We start from the raw sequence: 21,270 nt of genomic DNA on the forward strand, positions 1-21,270 counted from the left end.
TTGTGTACACTTAGAAGAAGGATGGTATGTTTCTGTCTTAAGTACAGGACTCAAACACTTTAAAAAGAAACACAGTTGACCTTGAACATGCGCATACAGAGATGAAAACACACACAAGACCAGAGTGAATCTATTTGTGAGGTGTTGCTGTCAGTCAGCAGGTTGAGCGTCCAAATCATCAATTATGTAGAACTTTGATCACGTTTTTAAAAGCTTTATGGAATTTTATCAAAGCGAAGAGGAACACACAAATCAAGCAGACAACACGCAATCTGTGTAAAAGACGAGACAAAGACAACAGGAGGTCTGACTCACGCAAATACAGAGAGATAGACAGAATAAGAGCAAGGAAATACGGGCTGAGAGAAACATAAACTCATTTACATCCCACCAAACAAACACACACTGATGGCCATGGTAGAGCTGGTTTATACATCACAGCTGAGAACAACAACACTTTACACGAAGAGCTGTGCACTCAGAAAGCTGAGCTGTGCTGCCAAATGACTTTTTATTATGTGTGGAAATTTCAGTTGAGGTGAGAAATAAGCTGTTGGTAGAGGGTTTTAACAGTGTAGTGTCTTGGCATTCTTCTATATTTAATTAAAGAAAGAGCAACACAAAAAACTGGTTTTAGCAAGGTAACAAGAACAAAGAGGAACACTGTAGGATTACTGTGCAGATGATAGTACCTAAAACCTGGCCACTTGCTCCTGTATATCACATGATCATGTCTGAATTGAAAGCACACCATGTGGCCAAAAGTATGTGGACAACCAAACTAAGTAAATGAACAACCACATGTAATTCCAAAACATACAGAAGTTAAATATTGCTTTAACAGCCTCAACTCAACTTAGTCTTCTAAAAGATTTGCTCCAGCTGGGCCAAGGAACAGGGAAGGGTTGTCGCGATTCACCGTGTTCACACAGCGGCCATTTTCCCTTTGATGTCTCAGGGTGGGAACTCAAATAGTGCAACAATTGGACTGCTGTGACCCGGGTCGAGTAATGTAAGGAATCAGACCACTTCTTAGCGGCTGAAAAGACATTGACAGTGAAAGTCCAAAGGGACATCAGTTCATGTTTCAAGATTGAACAATATACAGTATTTAAAGACATTAGATACCGCAAGACAACAGCTAACAGTTAACGTTAGCATACAACAACTTCCTAGCTAACATTAACCTTAGCTAGGAATTTACTCCTTCCCTATGAGATCGTGTTACATTGTGAAATGGTAATGTTAGCACTCCCTAGCTACAAATTGACTGAACGCTAACACAAGCAAGTGTCTGACGGTTGTCTGACCTTGAAATACTCCCGATGATCCTCTGGATTTTTACCCTCCAAAGTTGCTTGCCTTGCTGATCGATACTCAGTTAAACCGAATCTTAAAGTTGGGCTTTTTTTCCCTTTGTTCAGCTGCATCATGTGTTTACTTAATGTCTTGTTTTCTGATTTTTTGATGTTGTTTTACTGCATTTTGTGGTGTGATTGATCAACTGTCTAGTTACTCCGTCTGCTGCTTGCCTTGCTACTTTTACCTCTTCTGCTGCTTTATTGATTTTTACTAACAACCTTACGGCAAGTATAACTGGGAAAACTGTAAAAGAAATTGCTTTTTCGCCGTTGGCACTTTTATATTTGTAACATTATAGATTTAAAGATATAATCTTGAAGTTCTCTGTTTTCTTCTATTTGGCGGCACCTATGGTGATAAAAGGCAATTGCGGATGCAAACGTCCCAGTGTAACCCGACGTCCACGGTTGGCTCCCTTTGTTACGGTTGTAACTCTTGATTTTCCTCGCTGACGGTCGCTTTCCTTTTTAGACTGTTTGCCTTCATCTGAGCGTCAAATTTGTTTCTCTTTCTTTGGATTTTCACTTATTTTTGAAGTTGTATCTGTAGTCATCGATCTTTTATTTGTTTGTTCAGCCATTGTAGATTACTGTTTACTCGCAACACTTGCAGAGGCCAGAAAAGCAGCCGCTTAGCTCCGCCTACCCTCTCTGGCAGACCGACCACTGCTGGGTGATGGAAAACGTGTCACTAACTGGGCGCCGCTTGTGATTTTTTTCTGTGAAAGTCGCCACAGACACCCAGTCCATAATTCTGCAAACGGAAAGACTTTCATCAGCGGGCCATAGGCTCAATCCCCATTGTGTTACCTCATTTGGTGATACATAGTGACTTAACAGACATTTATTTAAATGCAAATCTTCGAGATTATTACTTAAATATGAATGGTAAAAAAACTATTAAAAGTTTTGTCGGGCCATAAAATAAGTTTCAGGTTTTGTGCAGACGTTCTGAGAAGCCACTTCAGAAAGTCATGCCTCATTTGAAACCTTCACAAGAAGCGATTTGCATGTAACACTGGAAGTCTGCTGAGGTCATCTTAGTGCATCTTATCTTATTTTCTAGTTCCAGTTCCAGTAAAACTGTTGACAACGAGAAACTCTCCGAAGTAGGGCACTGTTTATGGAAAGAGAGCAATGTAGAGTTTTCTAATTGCGGTTTTGGATTGAACACCAACAAAGAAATAATCAGGGCAGATCTCAACCATGACAAAAAAAAGCAAACTTACAGTGTCTGCTGGATAAATTTAGGGATTTAGTTGAAAACTTAGAAGAGAAAGAGGAAGGAGGAGAAGGAATGTAGGTTTTCACAAGTACAGTGGGATAAACATGGAGCACACTAACGAATAAACACAGACTCCCACCCACACATGCGTTTATTCTGCAGCTAACCAGGCATGAAGCACACATTTCCTCTTTTGTATTTTTATTCCTTGCTCTCCTCCTATTTTTTCTCCCCCCCTCTCAGTCACACACTCCCTCTTCCTCTGCTCCCCTCTCTCCTCCTCCTCCTCTATGAGTTGAAGTGACGGGGATAACGGCAGGCTGATTATCACAATGAAATTATCCTGATTTTCTGCTCCACTTGGAGCCGTGGGGCGGGCAGCTGCTGCCTCCGAGATCGTCCCGTCCGCCTCGCCTCTAATCATTCGGAAACACAAATTCTCGCGGGCTGGAAACCTGCCGGTCTCTTCCCAGACGACAGTGGGCAGCTGCACAGTGTGTGTGCATGTTTATGTGTGAGCTAATGTATGTGTGTGAGAGAGAGAAGACGGCAAGTGAAGGGAGAATACATTCTCTGCATCTGTGTGTGTGTGTGTGTGTGTGTGTGTTTAGGAGATGCTGGAGCTTGTTAGTGTGTGTGAGTGTTGTTTTTGTTTTCTCGAGCTCATAATTAAAAGCTGCATAATTTGGCTTGATGCTGAAATATTTAATAAATGAGAGGAAACAGGCCCGTCTCCTGCGGCTTTAATCTTAATCTGTTTGTTATTTTGGGGATTAAAATAACTGGTGATAAAGGCAGGAAATCGAATCCCACACAAGCTTCAAAGATAAACTCAAAGTCAGTGGTCTCACACACTCGTGCTACCACCAGCACTTAAAGAGAAAATCTGATAACCTTGTAACTCTGGTGTATCAATCGCATCCAAAGTAGCTTTTAGAGGATGCAAACTTTCCCAAAATTAGTAAAACTTCTAAGTGATCTGATTCAAAAATCCCCACGCATCAATAATTCAAGTCCACTTATTTGATATTTCAAACATGATAAAGTTCCAAAGAACTGCAGCGAAAAAGAGATGGAAAGATTCTGATCAGATCAGAGGGAAAATGTCACTTGAAATTTTGTCAAAACTTACAACAGAGAGAGAGACGTGAGAACAAAAGTGAGGCAGCAGGAGAAAGTGGCTGCTCAGCCGTGCCCGGTGCATTATGGGTTGGATAGCTTTTCAGGGTCAAATGTTAATGACAACAGCGTTCAGTGTCAGTCACCGCTGTGGAAAGTTAGCTGCAGACACACACACAAAATATTTATTGACCTCAAACACGATACTTCACTCTGATTTCTCTTTTGTTTTTGTCTGGCTGACGTGATACGAAGTAAAGGTCACTGATTGTTTGAAACTGAAGCCTGCCAGTCTCTGTTACAATACCGTCTCCTTTAGATAACACACTGAAGGGATGACTGAAGGGTAATAATCATTCAAACAGCAATGTTAAATATTAATGCTGCCTAAGTGGTGTAACAATGAAGGTTTCACTTAACCCTCCTGATTGATTTTAGACATTAAAGAAAGAAGAAAAAAATTAAGAAATAATGAATTATAGCAGCGGTTTATTTTTCCCTCCTCAAAATGTGTAAATATGGTGTTTTTAAGCTTAAGAGTTTCTTGTAATGGCAGCGACTAACTCACCTGAATCACCTGATCATCACTAGCCCAGGGTGAAATATATCAACACATATCATATAATAGATGATTGTCATATTCTAGAGACATTCATGGTCTCCACTGGATGAATTTAATCAAGATTTTAATGAGAATGTTTGAATGCATTGCCATGATTTTTTTTACATACTCTTATTCTCCTCTGAATTTTTAATCTGTCCTCATTATTAGGATGAAAATGTGTTTGCCTCTGCATAGTCATCAGGTCAAAGTTTCGATTTGTCCAATACTTTGGTTTAAGATCCAATGCATGCACAACACTCAATGAAATTCCAATCAGCCTCACCTGCACTCTGTGTTTAGTGCTTATGGCAATTTTTAGCTCGCTAACAATGTAGCTGCTTTACATCAGCATATTAACACCATTATCATGAGCATTTAGCTCAAACAGTTTACGTACAAGGCAAGTGGTTCTCAAGTCTTTGACATGTGATAGTAGCATTTCTTAAATCTTAGCTCAAACTCATCCAACAGAATCTCCTAAATAAAGATTGATTGAAGTTGTGCCTAAACTGAAAAGTAAAGAACTGCTTCGGTCTGTTAGCAAGTGTCAGCTAACTTGCTTGGTCTAATTTTGGTCACTTTCAAAATACTTTTATTAATTACCATGTAATTTTTCAGGCAGATATCAAGGCCTGTGACGGCTCAGTGTTGATGTATGTGTAATTGTGCCCTCTGGCATGTAATGTATGTACGCACTGGGGATGAACCCTTTGGGAGGCGTTATTGATGACATTGCATTTACTGTTCCATTTTTAGCCTCACATTCCTTTATCGAGATGATAATATTAAGTCCCAGTGTGCGTGTGTGTGTGTGTGTGTGTGTGTGTGTGTGTGTGTGTGCGCTTGTCTGTCAGAACAGTCAGTCCAGAGCCAGTTTGGAGGAAATGAATGAAATGCAGCACACGAAAGATGTTGTCATCAGATGTGACTCAGCTGCGCTTTGTGTGTCTCATTTGTGCATATATGCATGAGTGTCTGTATGTGTGTGTATGTGTTTGTGTATCTGTGAGTGCGTGTCTGATGTGTTCATATGCAAAACCGTGAGTCCACCTGTTTTGGTCAGTGTGCAAATTTGTATGTATGTTAATCTGCATTTGCATATTTGTCTCTGTTTGGTTTATCTGCCTGCACATGCTGTGTATTTATGAATGCGTCTGCCTGTCTATGTGTGGGCGGATATGTCTATCTGTTTACAGACGTATCTGTGCTCATGTGATGTGGATACTCCTCGGGGCGTTGCACCCTGAGGTGTCAACAGGGAGGACGGCTGGGTGTGTGTTACGTCTCTCTGTGTTGGTGCCTGTGAGGAGTTCACAGCGCTCGCTGTCCCAGGAGAAACCAGTCTCCGTTTCTCATTTTGAGTCAGAGAAAGTTGTGTAACCTTCAAATGCCTCTGGACAAGACACGCGGATAATGAGGCACCTTCTGTCACGCACCCACATTTGGATTGCATCACGTTCACATAAAGCCTCAGCTTTAAAACAGTTCTTAAGAATAATTCACATTTTAGCCCTGTTTCCTTAAATATGTTAGGAACAAATATGAGGAGCAACTGGCATTAAATGTTTTACAATTGTAATTTTCTGTCGAAATTTACAAGAAAAGTAAAACAAACAGAACTACATGATTGTGTTTTCTTTACAACAGTTTGACTTCAATCTTGAAATGCTTTTTCCTTCGGTGCATGTTAAGATAAGAAGCTGGTTACGTTGTTTAAAAACAGAGTTTAATCCAAGTCATTCCCACCATGATGCAGTTAAGGAACCTAAAAGTATATATCATAGAATTAGTACTTTTTCATCACCTTTCTTACAATGTAAAAATATGTATAGAATTTATTACTGCTATGCTGGAGGGGTTTGGCAGGTGGCTTTGTGTCAGTTTCTCACAGACTTAGTTTAAAACTTTTCACTGAGTGATGACAAGAAGGAAATTTAACTCCTCAAGTGTTGGAGTTAAATTCAAGTCAAGTATTTGATTGATTTGAAAAATTAAGCTTAAACATTTTGATTGTAGAGACTGTAAGAATGTAGAAATATTACTTTAACACATGAGAAATACACACACATACACACAAGGACTTTGCTGTGCCGAAAACAACCCACAGGGTTGTTGTGTTAACAAATGTCGCTCCAGTAAATCAGCAGAAGGTGTAAATTGGAGAATAGCTGTGCAGCAGAGTCCAGTCCAGAGATAAACCAAAGGTACAGTTTATGAAAGGCAGCAGTTGTGTCGCAGCTCTCACGGTTGATGTGATATTTCAGGCTTCAGCTCTGTTGTGTTCCAGCTGCTGTCCGGGGTGCTGAAACAGCACCTGCAAGGCTGATCTCTGCTGTCGCTGTCCAAGGTGCTGATCCTCAACCTACTAAGCACCATGGAGCCCATACTCTGAAGGTCTGTGTCCTTGTTAATAGAATCAAACATTTACATTAGAAAAAGATATTTTTCTAAATGACACTATTGAGGGAAATTTGGAAGTGAATGAAGACTAAAATCTCAACATTTTACTTTGTCTCCTTTTCACTAAAGCTCACTTAATGTTATGGCTTAAAGTGGTGGCTTTAAGTGACAGATGGGAGCTGCTCTGTTTCACCTTGGCTAACTCCTATAACTGAACTTAACCTCTAGTCTAGGCTGGGTTGTTGGTGCCTTTTTGGAGTTTTTTCATGCATGACTCCTGTTAGCCTGGTGCAGCTGCAAGTCCCTTTGTCTTCTGGCCCAAGTGCAATCATGACCGTGACTGTGAATGGACACTACAGACTAAACTATATTATACACGGCAGAGATGACATTCCAAAATGCGTGTGCAGAGGATGTTAGGGAAGAGGAGGAATATTCTGGCATATTCAGCCATATTCATTAGAGCCACAGTATACGGCAGAAGACATCCAGCGGAGCAAGCTTAGGCTGCAGCTCTTCACACAGAATTCATCCTTGTACGTGTAGGCAGTGCAAACACAGCGAGCAGGACAAGTCAGCTTTTCGGTCCGAGTAGCACACAGTGAATAATTTATTGTTTTAATTGACAACATTTACCATCCATATAAAACATGGCGAAAATTCCCTTCAGTGAGATTACATTACAATAACATTACATTCAATAACACTGATGTAGATTACATTACATCCAATGGATTACATTATATCAAAGTAGATTGCATTATTTCAATTAGATTACTTTACATTGAGGTAGACATCATATAACATTAGATGAAATTAGACTGAAGCATTACATTCAATTAGATTATATTATCAAGAGGCCAACTTTTTGTTGCATAATTAATGGGGCATGATGAGCTTCCTGTTTCATGTCATTAGGAGACAGAAGCTCTTGTGGTGAGTTTACTGCTGAGTCAGCATGCTCATTAATAAACAGCGAGAAAAAAAGGTTGTGATTGCTTTCAACACACCGATAATAAAGATTCAAAGAACAATGCTACATCATCTTCCTCGATTCCTGTTTTCATTAATATCCTGATGCACAAGGTGGGGGGTTTGCCTTCGGGGCCTTCCACTACCCGTACCCCAAACCTTGACCCTGCTGGGGGACATGGGTTTCTGTTGGGGGGCTTTCTGGTGGGGGGCCCTGGGGTCAAACTCCTCCCACTAGCTATTACAATTTTACTGTTTTTCCATATTATTGTATTATGTGAAGCACTTTGTGTTACATTTTTTTCTATGAAAAGTGCGATACAAATGAAGTCTGATTGATTGATTGATTGACATCAGCATTCTCACTTATAGTCATAGTTATAAGTGCGGCTATTTCAGCATAAATCTGGCACATCGTCTTCACATTGATGTCAGTGAATGTTATATTATAGCCACTTTTTGTCTTAATAAGTAATGTTTACTCATAGGCCTATCAAATCGGCTTCAAATATGTGGCTTTTGGTAATATACATGAGGAGTTAAAAACACCCTGCCTCAGACGTGATCCTGATATTCTGCTGCCAATGACTCAAATCAGTCTGTTATCATCTGGTCTGATGCATTCTGCGGTAAGCTGGTGGTTTTGTGCACTTTAACTAAGAAATTTTGCTTTAAACAAATTCATGAAAATTCACCTCCACATCAAAATGATCAAATCAAAAATATTCACATTACGTACAATAAAGGTGGAAAACAGTTATTGTCGAATAATAACAATAATAATAATAAGACAGGCATTAGCAATACCAACAGTAATTGAGAGATACACCGAGCTCAGCAACTGGTCCACACAACACTTTTAAGATTGTAGACAAAAAAAGCATCACTCTAATATGTTTAATTTCCCATATAAGATCCTTTAGTGCAGGAAATACGATTAATTCAACCTAATTAATATTGGGCAGTCGGGATTCAATGGCACAGATGGGAACATTGAGAGAACCAATCACACGAACATATCAGTCCCCTGGTTTAATGTGTTTCTCACATTACACTGTCTATCAGCTGTACAGGGCCTGGTCGTGAACATTATCCAATTAAGACAAATTAAGAGGCAGCACAGAGTCTACCAGAAGCACAAAGGCAGAGAGAACCACATTAATCCACTTAAACCAACAAATCAAACATGAAGCAGAAATAGAGCTTCTTTTTCAAAGAGTGTGATCTCATTATTATTATTAAACACACATCAATTTGAACGGCAAAAAGTCTAACATAATCTGTGGAAATTATTTCAGTGCACACATGTAAAGTGCAGCACTGTTTTAAACAGGCTTATGTTTTAATGAAGGGGAGCATACCATCCCCTGTATGTGCCTTGATAGTATTCAAGGTCAAAATATGTGAAACTGCTCATTTTGCCGTTTTATTTTAATAAGCCGCTGTGGCTCAATGGTAGAGTCGGTCATCTCTCTGTCGTAAGGTTGGGGGTTCAGTCCCTGACTGTCACATGTCCATGTGTTCTTGGGTAAGACACTGAACCCCAAATTGCTCCCGGTTGCATAGCCATCGGGTATGAATGGGCATAGATCTGATTGGAGATCAGCCTCTGCCATCAGTGTGTGAATGGTTGAATGTGACATGTGGTGTAAAAGCAGCTTTGAGTGGTCACAAGACTAAATAGCGCTACATAAGTACTGTCCATTTACCATTTTTATTTTTCATCATTACTGGTCAGAAAATTGTAACTTTTCCACAACACCTTTCTGCAAATGTTTCACAATAAAAGCCCCTTTTTAAAGAAAGTAACAGATTCTATTCACTAAAACATCGCAGGGCTGTTACTTTGGACAATACAGGAAGTGTTGAGTTTACAGTATAATGCTGTCACGGTTACAATTTAAACATAAAGGTGAGGACCCAGATGCAGACTTAGGTATACGGTTTAATAAACAAAAGGCAAAAAATGCAAAAAACAAAATCTAAAATCCAACAAAAGACAAAAAAAAGGAAAATCAAAAGGCAGAGCAAAAAACTTACAACAAAACCAGGAACAGGTAATCCAAGGGACACGAGGGGTCAGGGGAAGCACAAAGAATATCTAGGGAAAAAATACAAGGAACCAAGTGCAGGTCAGGGACATAGACTAACTCCAGAGAAGGACGACAATCAACAGGCAACAAGACAGGGGAGCACAAAGACTAAATAAACTTAGGAGGTAAGGCTAATCAGACACAGGTGAGACAATCAAGGGGCAGGTGAAAACAATCAGGGCAGGGCACATAATCAAACAAGCGGGAAACACAAAGGCAGGAAGTGGATCAACACGAGAGACAAGGTGACAAAGTAAAACAGGAAATGATCTAATCAAAAAGACACAAGTGAAATACTTAACAAGACTAAATACTGACAAGAACACAGAATAAACTAAATACAAAATTAAACGATGAAAACTCATGACAAGAGACAAAGTGACAAGGTAAAACAAGAAATAATAACTAAACACCAAAATACAAGACAAAACCAGAACTAAACTAGAAACTCATGACAAATGCAGCATGTTTAACAGGGCAAATGGGAGCAGATCAAAAAAAGGCTTTGTATGAAAACATTTCTCATCATACAGATTTAATAAGAAAAAAGGCCTTTTCTTTGTTCCAAGCCAGCTTCAAACAGAGGCCTGTTTACAGACATGAGAGCAGTATATAATGTAATGCTAACTGCTAAAAAGCCAATAACCGTACTTCCAAAAACAAGAGTATCTGTTGAACACTGACACTGAAAACTTGCATTTCTGTGACAAAGCAAAGCTTATGTCAAAACATTGTCCTTATTTTTTGTGTGTAATTCTTATTTTTGTTGTTTCACTTTCCTTTTTAAATCAGATGAAGCTATTTGACAAAGAGTGCATCAAGCGGCTACACGAGTGATCAGACAAATTCAGGACCATAATTGAACCAGTGTTCACCCTACAAAATAAAAACAATGTGAATTCCTTCTTCTTTCTTCTTTCTTATTCTATTTCCCCCCTTTGTGTCAAATGTTGGTGTGTGTTACTTCTTGTCTGCTCGGTTTTCTTTAATCTCCTCGGCTCTCAGCAGGTTGTCTCTCTAAGTACAAACAGCAGAGCTCCAGCTCAGCAGGCGTTAGCATGCCTGCTTGATGTTGTGGCATCAGTTGTCATAAAAAGCAGGTTTCACATTACAGGTCTTAGTTTCCCTTTCATTTCTTCTTACAGTTATATTTTACATTTTCCTAATCTCCCACACGTCAAAAAGCAATACTGACATTATGTCACTGTGAGCAATACATCTGCAAGAAACGCATAATAAACATCAAAGTTATTTTGGGGTGATAAAATAATAAATTAATAAGTTTAATAAATTCTGAAATAAATTAGATTTAAGGGAAAATATAAATGACTGTGCCCTACCACCCACCTTTCCTCTTCAATCAATAGAGGTCTTGTGAAAACGGCATGAAATACTTTCACTGAAGGGGAGAAATTAATTAATCAATTCTTTTTACAGCCAGCAGGACAAAAAAACACAAACAGACAAAAACACAGTCACACAGTACACAGTAATCACAAGTAAAAACACATGCTACATGATCTCGTTGAGGAGTCTGATGGTGGCAGGAACAAATGAGTTTTTAAGGCGGTTAGTCCTACACCCCGGCAGTGCATACCTGCGCCCAGATGGCAACAGCTCGTATGCCACAAAGAGCAGATGGGTGCAATCGGCTAAGATAGCCTGTGCCTTTATAGTGGCTCTGGCTCTGTATAAAAAAGATAGGTCATTAAGGCTAACTCCAGCAATTTTACTGCACCCTTTCACAATGTTTTCCATCCTCTTCCTATTTTTAAGAGAAAGAGACCTAAACCAACAGATAAAAGAAAATGTTAAAACAGACTCAATAAAACAAGAATAAAACATTCTCATAAAACAGCTGTCAACATTAAAACTTTTCAGCTTACGATAAAAGTACATCCGTTGGTGGGCTTTTTTACATATGGCGTCAGAGTTGGCATCAAAAGTCAGTTTATTATCAATAATAGTCCCCAGATACTTGTACTGTTCCACCATCCCGACAGCCTGGTTGTTGATAAAGGAGGGGGGACCAGGGGAAGATGCTCTTCTGAAATCAATAATAATTTCTTTGGTTTTTGTGACATTGATATTCAGGAAGGAGCGTTCACACCAAGAATTAAAATCTGTCAGTATGGGCCCATGCTGTCAATCCTTATCATTAAGGAGAGAGACCATGACAGAGTCATCCGCAAACTTAAAAATATGTCTGCTCTCGTAGGTGCTCTGGCACTCATTGGTGTGTTGTTCCTTTATTCATCAAGCTACGGTGTGAATTTTTCTTCACATACAGTTAAGTTGATGTTAGGGTTAGGGGTTAGTTGTTGTTTCTCTCAACCCCCCAAAAAAGGCCTGAAGTATTTTCGTTCCTCCACCAAAATCATCTTTTTTAATTCTAAAACAATGTTTCTTCTTCCGTCTATAAATATTCATCAGCGAGTAAAATTAGAAGCTTGCTCTTTGTGAGCATGTGTGTGGGTGTGTGTTTGTGTGTGACTGCAGTATTCTCCAGCAAGAAGCTACCATTTATGTGTTTGCACGTGTGTGTGTGCGTGCGTGCGTGCATTCAGAAGGCTCCCATTGGAATGAATTATTTAGAGGAGAGTCTCCTTTACTTATCCACGGTCGACTGGCTGCAGGCACGTAGCGTTCTGCTCCCGACGACACAAGAGACTACCCTAATTCACCATCCACCCTTCTGAGATATGCCCCCATCTCAACCTCCAACCTCATCCTTCCTTTTCCCAGCATGCTCTGATGGTCCGCTGCAAATTCCCCCTGCATCACACCTCTTGCTTCTTGGGATTACAGAGGTTGCAAAAAACTACTGACGGAAAGACAGAAAGAGACTAAACAAGGTGTTTCAAAAATTCCAAAACAAAAAAAAGATGCAACAGAATGATCATTTATTTTTTTAAAAGCCGATAAAAATAAACAAAAAGCCTGAATCTTCTCTCTCATGCTGTAACAAGTCTGTCATCCTGGAGTCCTGCTATCTAGGAGCTGGATGCTAACAGTCGGCGTCAAGAGTAAAGAATCGTGTAAAATATTCATCCATGTGGCTGGCTTAATAATGTATTATCCCTCAATTTAGCACCCAGAGCTTTGCTGCTCGGCTCCGGCTGCCACCAAGTACTTGAAGTCCAATCATTCAAGAACGATCCACAGCTTTAAAATATCAAACTTGCACCATTACAAATTGAGATTAAAGCAGCTGCCACTTTCAAGAGGCAGCCAATTTTTTTTCTCTGTCTCAAAATATTACATAAGCGGCACCCAAAAATGTCCAAGACAAACGTGTTTGTTTTGGAGAAATGGGAGAACGCAGCTTTCAAACAATAACAATATTGTCAGGCTTGTTTACAATTTTTTCCCTGTTAAAAGTTTGAAGGGCAGCTTGATAAGTTTGGGGAGTCAGTTCGGGAAATTGTATGCATCACACAAATACAGTCCAAATATAGCTGGAGTAGCTGGTTCGCTTGCTGATCTCTTCATTCTGTTGCAGCAAGGCGCTGATGTGACCCTGTCATGCAGCAGACTGAGACTGATGGGATACTATGTGTGGCCGTTGTACGACTGCTGCATCTCCACATTTATAACCAGACTCCATCCATCCCATAATCCGCATCAAGCGAGATGCCTGCTGAGGAGAGCACATATGGACTCACATGATCACGCTCACACTTTGCCACTATCGCCCTCTCTCTCTCTCCCTCTCGCTCTCTCTGTCTCTTATTATTTCCTCAGGTGACATGTGTAATCTTCCTCATCCCGTCTTGAACACACACATGCGCACACAGAAATGTGCACACGCTCATTCAGTACTCGCAACTAAGGATTAAATGTGAGTGGTTGTTGGGAGCCACAGGCTGTGCCAATTCAAAGCCAGAGTCAGACTCCAATCTGACTGGAAGGGGAAAGAGCTGTGCCTTCACTCCCCTGAACTTCCGTGTGCGTGTGTGTGTGTGTGTGTGTGTGAGCGCTGACAGGCACATTCAGACTCACCCGTGACCTTTGATAGAGGGAGGGAAAGAGGGATAAGTCAGAAAAAGAGGGGAGCTTCAAAGAAAAATGCTTTGCTGTGCTTTTGCTGTGGAGATTCAGTTTGGGCCACATGGAGTTTTTCATCAGTATGTGAGACTGTGTGTCCGAACCGCTGCCTCAAGTAGGACATCACAACTTAATTTCCTGTCTGTCCTGGACTCACCTGAAACGGCTACCATAAAGAAAATGATATTCTCAAATATGTTGTGTAAAATAGTTGTTATGTGGTTATAATATCCAAAAAGAACTTCTAAAATAAGTGTAAAACAATATTTGTAGAGGGATTTTATTCCTTTAGATAGGTGGAGGGATGACAGGAAATGAGATTAGGAAAAGAGATTACCGACAACAAGCAACATATGCCTGACCAAAGACAAACTGGGGATGTTTTTGGCATCACCTGAAAGCATTTGTATTGTATTTGTTTCAAAATACTCCCCAAGGTGGCAGAGCCTGGACTCAGGGTCCTAGCAGGACAAAGCACGAAAGAACTACATGGCGTCCACTCCCTGAACCACCACCAGCAGGGATAAGCATGGGTGTCAGCTGCTTTGTAAGCTGGATGGCAGGAGAAGAAGAGGACGTCGGAGTGCTGACCCCTGGCATCGCAAACTGGTCCAAGGGACGTCCAAGGAACCAGAGCTGGTTTTAAGAGAAAGCAGTACCAACCACAAAGAGGTGGACTCACCTCGATGCACAGCACTGGCTCTGGAACCAAACTTCTCAAGAGGGGCTGGACTCTCACTTTTTCCAGAGTTGAATAGAGTGGGAGGTGCAAGGTGGTTGGAGGGCAGCGCCTTTCTGAGTGGAGCTGTGTTAGAGTTCATCTTAGGACCATAAAAGTTGCCTCTCTGTGACCGTTGTGTGTCCTCATGCACAAAACTTTACATGAGAGTATCAGGCCCTTGTGGAGTCTTTGGTCGGCATTCTTAAAAGGATTTTGTCTAGGGATACCAAAGTTCTACTGGGAGACTTCAGCGCTTATGTGGGCAACAGTGGAGAAACCTGAAGGGGATAAATGTGAAGCATACCAATCTGAACCAGAGGAATGTATAGGGATTGGACTCCTGTGCTCGTCGTGGATTGGCCAAAGCGAACACCTTGGTTTCCTAATTAGTGTACATTGTACCAAAATACCTTTGTGGTCGTATGATCAGATATACAGTCCTGTGTCTTTGGCATCAAGGTAAAGAGCAGAGCTGTTCATCTATTACCAGCTGGTGATGAGTTGGATCAGTGGAGGCTGCCTGTCAGAGCTGGTAAACCTATATGTCTTGTGAGGGAGAACTGGGTGAGGCTGGCAGAGGCCCCTGTTGTCAGGTCTTCAACACCAGCCTCTGGAATAATTTTTTGTGCATCCCTGGGGAAAGTTGTAGACATGCAATCAGGATGGGTCATATTCAAAGCCTCCGTTGTAGGGGTGTCTTGTAGGAGCCTTTCATGGCAGCAAACTATAAACCACTGGTTGAGCATAAAGGAGGCAGTCCAGCTAAAGGGCCTTCAGGCTTGGTCGGTGGATGTTCTGAAGCAGCAGACAGGTACTGGTAGGCCAGAGGGGCTGAGGCTTTGCTGAAATTGTTGAGGCAAAAAACAGGCTGTTGGAGGAACCCTATCAACATTTCCTCTGAGAAAATGAAATTCTTAAGATACACAGGAAGCCCCAAGTCCCAATGGAGCCCATTCTTTCCATTGAACAGTGGACCAGGTCTTTACCCTTGCAGTATAGATTGAGAGGTCTGGGGAATTTGCCCATACAGTCTGTTGTGGACTTGGAGAAGGCTTATCGGGAATCCTGCTGGGGTTACTGCAGGAGTATGGGGTACCAGGATCCTTCCCCAAGGGTAAAATTGAGCCTGAGATGTTTGTGCACATGAGCATTTATACTTGAGTTGTAACGGACTGCAGGCAAAGCTCTTGACGTTGCAACTCTTACCTATGGTCATGAGCTTTTGGAAATAATGACATTGCAGACACAAGCAGCCAAAAAGTTTCCTTATAAAGGCATCCTCAGCACGGCCTTAGAAGAAGGTGAAAAGCTTGGATTCCTGGAGGGAGTACGGAGTAGAGCAGCTTCTCTATCACCTTGAATGACACCAGCTGAGGTGGTTTGTGCATCTGATAAGGAAGTCTCCTGAGTGCCTCTGGATGTTTTCAGGTCTCATACTACTTGGAGCAAACCCAGAACTCGCTGGAGGGATTATTTATCTCATCTGGCCTGGAAATGCCTCAGGATCCCCCAGGAGGAGCTGGGAAAAAAAATGTTGTTGAGAGAGGATGTCTGGAACACCTTGCTCAGCATGCTACCACTGCGACCTTGGCCCAGATAAGCGGAAGAAAATGAACTTTGTTTCAAATTGCTTTATTTATTATTTAAGATGAGAAGATAAAAGAAAGATCAGTTTTAGAAAAAAACCTTTAAAATTAAATTTAATAATTAATAAATTCTAAATATATAGGAGCATTTCTTAAGAGACATTTAGTTAATGTGGCCTTAAAATTAGCAATCAGAGTATTAATTAGAGATGGACTAATATTGGTCATTAAAAAGTCTGACTTTAACACCTCTGGCAGCTCCTCACCAGTTTGCTCCTCTTTCACCTCACCCCTTCCTTTCCCATCTCCCCTCCCTACCTGATTTCATATTCCCATCCTTCGATCCCATCACCTCCTCCCTGATATCCTGCTCAATACTCCAATTTTCTTTCTCTTGATTGGCAACGGCTAAAAACTTATTGAGTTATATCTACTGCAATACAGAATCATGACCACCTGCCTGCTCCAAGTGCAGTCCTGTAATTGTGAGACCCAGCTGCAGATGTTGGTGGTGAATTTCCGTCCTCAAAGACGTATTGTGTTTGAGTGACTGAGCAATATTCATTTAGTTCCTCGCACACGTTTTCTCAGCAGAGTCACACGTATGTACGAGTATTAGCTGCACTGGTCTCACATAAAGAATCAAACAATCAAGACCGTTATATGATGAGTAAACAGACACCAGAGTCACCCATCTGTCACTGAGAGATCATCGGCTCTTGTGCTGTTTGCTAAAAAGAAACACTTCAATAAGTGAAAGAAGAAGATAAAGGATACATACACACAGCTATACATAACTGTGCTTTTTTTAATCATATTTCAAAAGCTTTTCTGAAAAGTCTTTTTACTGATGAATCTGAAACAATACTTGTTATGGCACAAGAGGTCTGCTGTTGCTGAGATGATGTTAGGTCAACACAATTACCTTAATACTTGACATGCAAAATGTCCCTCTAGGTTCCCAGGTTTACATGAAACTAAAAGGATATGTTTGATCTATTTCCTATATCCAGATCCATTAATCCATTCATTCAGTCTCTACACCCTACGACCCTGTTATGTCCATTAGCGGCAATTTAAGCAAGAAGCAGGGAGCTTCTGGGAGAGGTTTTTTATAGTAGGAAACTGGAGCAGTATTTGAAACTCTCACATACACAAGACGTTGTCCATAATCATCTTTATTATTAGATATGACTTGACAGAATTTGGCTTCATACAAGTTTATTCTACATTGTGCAATCGTTTCTATACATTGTCAGTTTACAGTGAGGTTGTGAATTCATGTGCGATGCATAAACGTACTTAGTGTGGAAAACACATCATTTGTGTATTGCAATAGCCATTGTCGTTGTTAAACGCCATGCATAACTCTTTGTATTCTAAAAATTTTAAAACAGGTGAACACAAGAAATTGAGGACAGAAAAAACATTGTAAAGAAAAAGTGGCAGCCATTAAAATACCTTCAGATCACATCATCATTTTCATCAGTCAGAAAGTATTCTGTAGAAGTGTTTGTCTTTAATAAGAGTTTTACCCCGACATACTGTAACACAAAAGTGTACTGTCTTTATTGTATAGGTTACAATGACAACGTGCTACTGCAAAACACACAAAGGTATTCAGGAACTTCTTTCTGAGTAATGTTGTGTAAAGAGGCTTTTCTATAGTAATTATAATAATAATAATGTAAATCATCACCTGACCTTGTAAAACGCTGTATAAGACTGTCATGTAACAATGATTAAGTGGACATATTGAGTTAAACACAGAATGAAAACGAAGAATGGACACAATGGGAGACAGAAGAGACCATAGAGAGATAAGCTGTAGGCAGTGGCAGGTCAAAACATGGCACAGGAGAGAAAAAAAGAGAAAAGAAAGAAAAGCAGAACAGATGTGTGAACATGTCAGGAAAAAAAAAACTGTGATGGAGGAGACTGCATAACAGCAGTGCGTGCAAATTGACAGGGCAAGGCAAAGGAGAAAAAGGGAAATGAGGGTAAGTCATATGAGGAAAGAGACAGCTGAGGGCCAGAAGTGATGGCTGATTGTGGAGTCCCAGAGAAGAGAGAGAGAGACAGAAGGAGGAGAGACAAAAAGGCAGAAAAGGGGAAAGAAGACATCTCAGAGTGGTGGTGTGAAGGAGCTATGGGAGGGATTATTCCCAAAGTAATTCAAGCGGGGGTACGGACAGAAGTTGAGAAAAAAAGAGAGAAAGAGACAGGAGGGATAAAAAGTGTCTCATTGAAAGAAGCTGATGAGTGGCTGGAGGAAGAGTCCCAGTGTTCCCAGCACACACACTGTCACAAACACCCACAGGAAGATCCTGTCGATGACCATGGCCACGTATTTCCAGTCATCCTCCACCTGGGGAAAGGAAAGGATTATAAGAGTGTGTATAAGTCGACAGAAATACAAATTAGTTACGGTACACAAATTCATCTGCAACAGTTACCTCTCCCTTTTTTCTCTGTCCCTGGATACTTCCAGCGACCTATAGCTGTAAGGTTACATATGTCATGTGTGTGTCTTCATGCGAGTTTGTGTGTTTCTGTAAAGTAAAGCTGAGAGAACCCCCAGTGTTTACTTTCCTGCATTGGCTATTGTTGTCAGACAGTGTGCGTCCGTATGTGGTATTCCTTGAGCAGTAAGGTGTGGACAATAGGATCATGGCTGCACTGACCGTAATGCCATTGTGCGCCTATACAGGAGGCAGCTTGGCTACACTTCATGCATCAGAGAAAGATCCCAGCTCTGCTAAGAAAAGATGGAGCTGAAGCAACAAACATATCAGGGCCATCCAGAGTGTGCAGGAGGCGCATGCAAAGCCCTCCATCTGCAACAAGGAAGCGGCTTTACGCTCCTTTTATAGCCCTGTGTAAACGCTTTTTACAGCATTTACTGAGCTAGGTAGAAATTCACACACTGTGGAGATAACACACAATGAAGCTTTTTGTGTGTGTTTATGTTTATTTGTCTGCTTTATTTGTGGATTAAGGGCGATAGCAACAATGTGTACCAATTATCTTAGGTTCATGGTCAGAATTTGGACAAAGGTAAGTTTAAGGTGAGCGTTGGGATCGGTCATCTAAACAGAAAAATGCTATTTTTCTAACATTCAATTGTTTCATTGTGCAGACTTCAATGAGCTCCAGAAGACAGTGTTTGTAGTGTTATTAGACCCCCTGCTGAGTGATACCTGATCTCGAATGGGAAGCTTCCCAAAATAAATGAGTGTATTTGTGTGTCTCTAAGGATACTCCAATTAAAAATGCATAAAAGCAGAATTTCCCAAATATTTGCAGATGATAAAAAAGTAGAGCTGCAACTGATGACTGTTTTTATTACTGATTAGTCAGATGCTGATTTTTATCGTGATTTATTTCCAGTGTTGTCAGCAAAATGTCTATCACAGAATCACTGTTCATGTAAGACCACGACGAGGTCTTCAGAAGGCTTGTTTGGTCGAGCAACCATCAGTTTCCTGTCACTTACCTCTTTGGCTTTGTTGCGAGTCCTCATGTTCTCTGCGATGTACTTCACGCTCTCTATGGCCTGCTTGATCTCAGGCGACACCACCGAGAAGGCAACGACAGCGTTAACCGGTGATGGGGTATTCAGTTGCCTCGGCAGCTTAGGCAGCTCTGACTCCTGGGGCCCCTGGCTCTGCGGTGCCTGGGGAGGAGGCGGTGGCCCCATTGGGGGAGGGACAGGAGTGGGCACCTCCTTGCCTCTGTAGGGGCACCTCCTGTTCATATCCCGCTTCTTGTCACGGTTCATGTCCCCGTACTCCACACAGTTCATGGGGCCGCCGGTTGCAGTGGATCCTCCTCCGCCCGCACCACCGTCCAGCGGTGGTAACGCTACTCCCCCAGTTATGCCCCCAACACTTACACTTGTTGAGCTACTCCCCCCTCCTATGCTGTTCTTTCTCTTCTTGTTACCTCCAATGCTCCCTCCTCCTCCTGTAATAGCAGGTGAGGAGCAGCCCTGGTCAATAGGCCGCCTCATCAGCATCACCCTAGGCAGCACCCCAAGGAACACAGACCGCACCCACTCTGGCATGGTGTGAGTCATTGGGGTGCGGTAGTGGACGTTCAGTACAAACACAGTGATGACGATGCTGAGGGTGACAAAAATCATGGTGAAAAGGAGGTATTCTCCAATCAGAGGGATGACGAGTGACGTTGACGGGATGGTCTCAGTGATGACCAGCAGGAACACAGTGAGGGACAGGAGGACGGAGATACACAGGGTGACCTTCTCGCCACAGTCAGATGGGAGGTAGAAGACCAGCACGGTGAGGAAGGAGATGAGGAGGCAGGGGATGATGAGGTTGATGGTGTAGAAGAGAGGCAAGCGGCGGATATAGAAGGAGTAGGTGATGTCCGGATAGATCTCCTCGCAGCAGTTGTACTTGATGTCATGCTTGTATCCTGGTGCATCAATGATCTCCCACTCTCCGCTTTCCCAGAAATCTTTCAGGTTCACCTAAAGGAATGAAAATGTTTGTTCATATTAGAAGATTAAAAAAGGCATTAGTCGCTTAGTACTGATATGTTCCTGCAAATATTTCTATAATTATCAGACTGGAGACTCTCTCTGACCTTTGAGCCGATCAGCACCAGGTCGATCTTGGCCTTGTCGTACGTCCAGGAGCCAAACTTCATGGAGCAGTTCTGGTAGTCAAAGGGGAAGTAGGTGATGTCCATCGGGCAGGAGGATTTGAAAATAGCTGGCGGCACCCAGGTGATGGTGCCATCAAACTTCAGCAGAGCCTTGGTTTTGTCTTCCACAAGGAAGTCACCTACAGCGCTGTGAGAGAACATTTTTCCAGGGTCATTTTTTAAAGGCCTTTACAACATTTCATAAATAAATATCATTAGCATGAAGCTGCTTGACGGCTAACTCAAAAGTCTTTATAAGGCCATATGATGGGTAGCTATAACATCAATGATTATAGTATCATGTAAGACAGTTTGTTGTTACAGCAATTTCTTTGGCATTTGAGCATTAAAACTTACTTGTTGTACAATACAATGTCTGGCCTCCAAATTTTATTAGATGGAACTCGTATGAACTCAATCCCATCAAACTCAACTGGGGCCCATTTCAGTTTGTAGTCGTTCCAGACCTGAAAT

The 21,270-nt window shown here is 41.5% G+C and overlaps 1 protein-coding gene across 1 annotated transcript; it reads right to left on the reverse strand.

Moving 5' to 3' along the window:
* Nucleotides 1-17,298: 17,298 nt before the first annotated feature.
* LOC138597988 (neuronal acetylcholine receptor subunit alpha-3-like) lies at nt 17,299-20,937 on the reverse strand. Its single transcript, XM_069669609.1, has 3 exons — nt 20,737-20,937; nt 19,625-20,620; nt 17,299-18,496 (listed from the first exon to the last, which is right to left on the reverse strand). The coding sequence occupies exons 1-3, from the start codon at nt 20,839-20,841 to the stop codon at nt 18,371-18,373; spliced, it is 1,227 nt and encodes a 408-aa protein (XP_069525710.1). The 5' UTR covers nt 20,842-20,937; the 3' UTR covers nt 17,299-18,370.
* Nucleotides 20,938-21,270: the final 333 nt, after the last annotated feature.

Source organism: Semicossyphus pulcher, unplaced genomic scaffold (genome assembly GCF_022749685.1).
Source record: "Semicossyphus pulcher isolate SPU_LCO1_2020_fin unplaced genomic scaffold, fSemPul1.0.p SCAF_2, whole genome shotgun sequence".
Taxonomy (NCBI): domain Eukaryota; kingdom Metazoa; phylum Chordata; class Actinopteri; order Labriformes; family Labridae; genus Semicossyphus; species Semicossyphus pulcher.

Coding starts and splice junctions, on each gene's coding strand:
- LOC138597988 (XM_069669609.1), bottom strand. CDS start 20,841: ATGGACATCACCTACTTCCCCTTTGACTACCAGAACTGCTCCATGAAG. Junction 20,621..20,736: donor TGGTGCTGATCGGCTCAAAG/GTCAGAGAGAGT, acceptor TCATTCCTTTAG/GTGAACCTGAAAGATTTCTG. Junction 18,497..19,624: donor CTCGCAACAAAGCCAAAGAG/GTAAGTGACAGG, acceptor TCCTTTCCCCAG/GTGGAGGATGACTGGAAATA.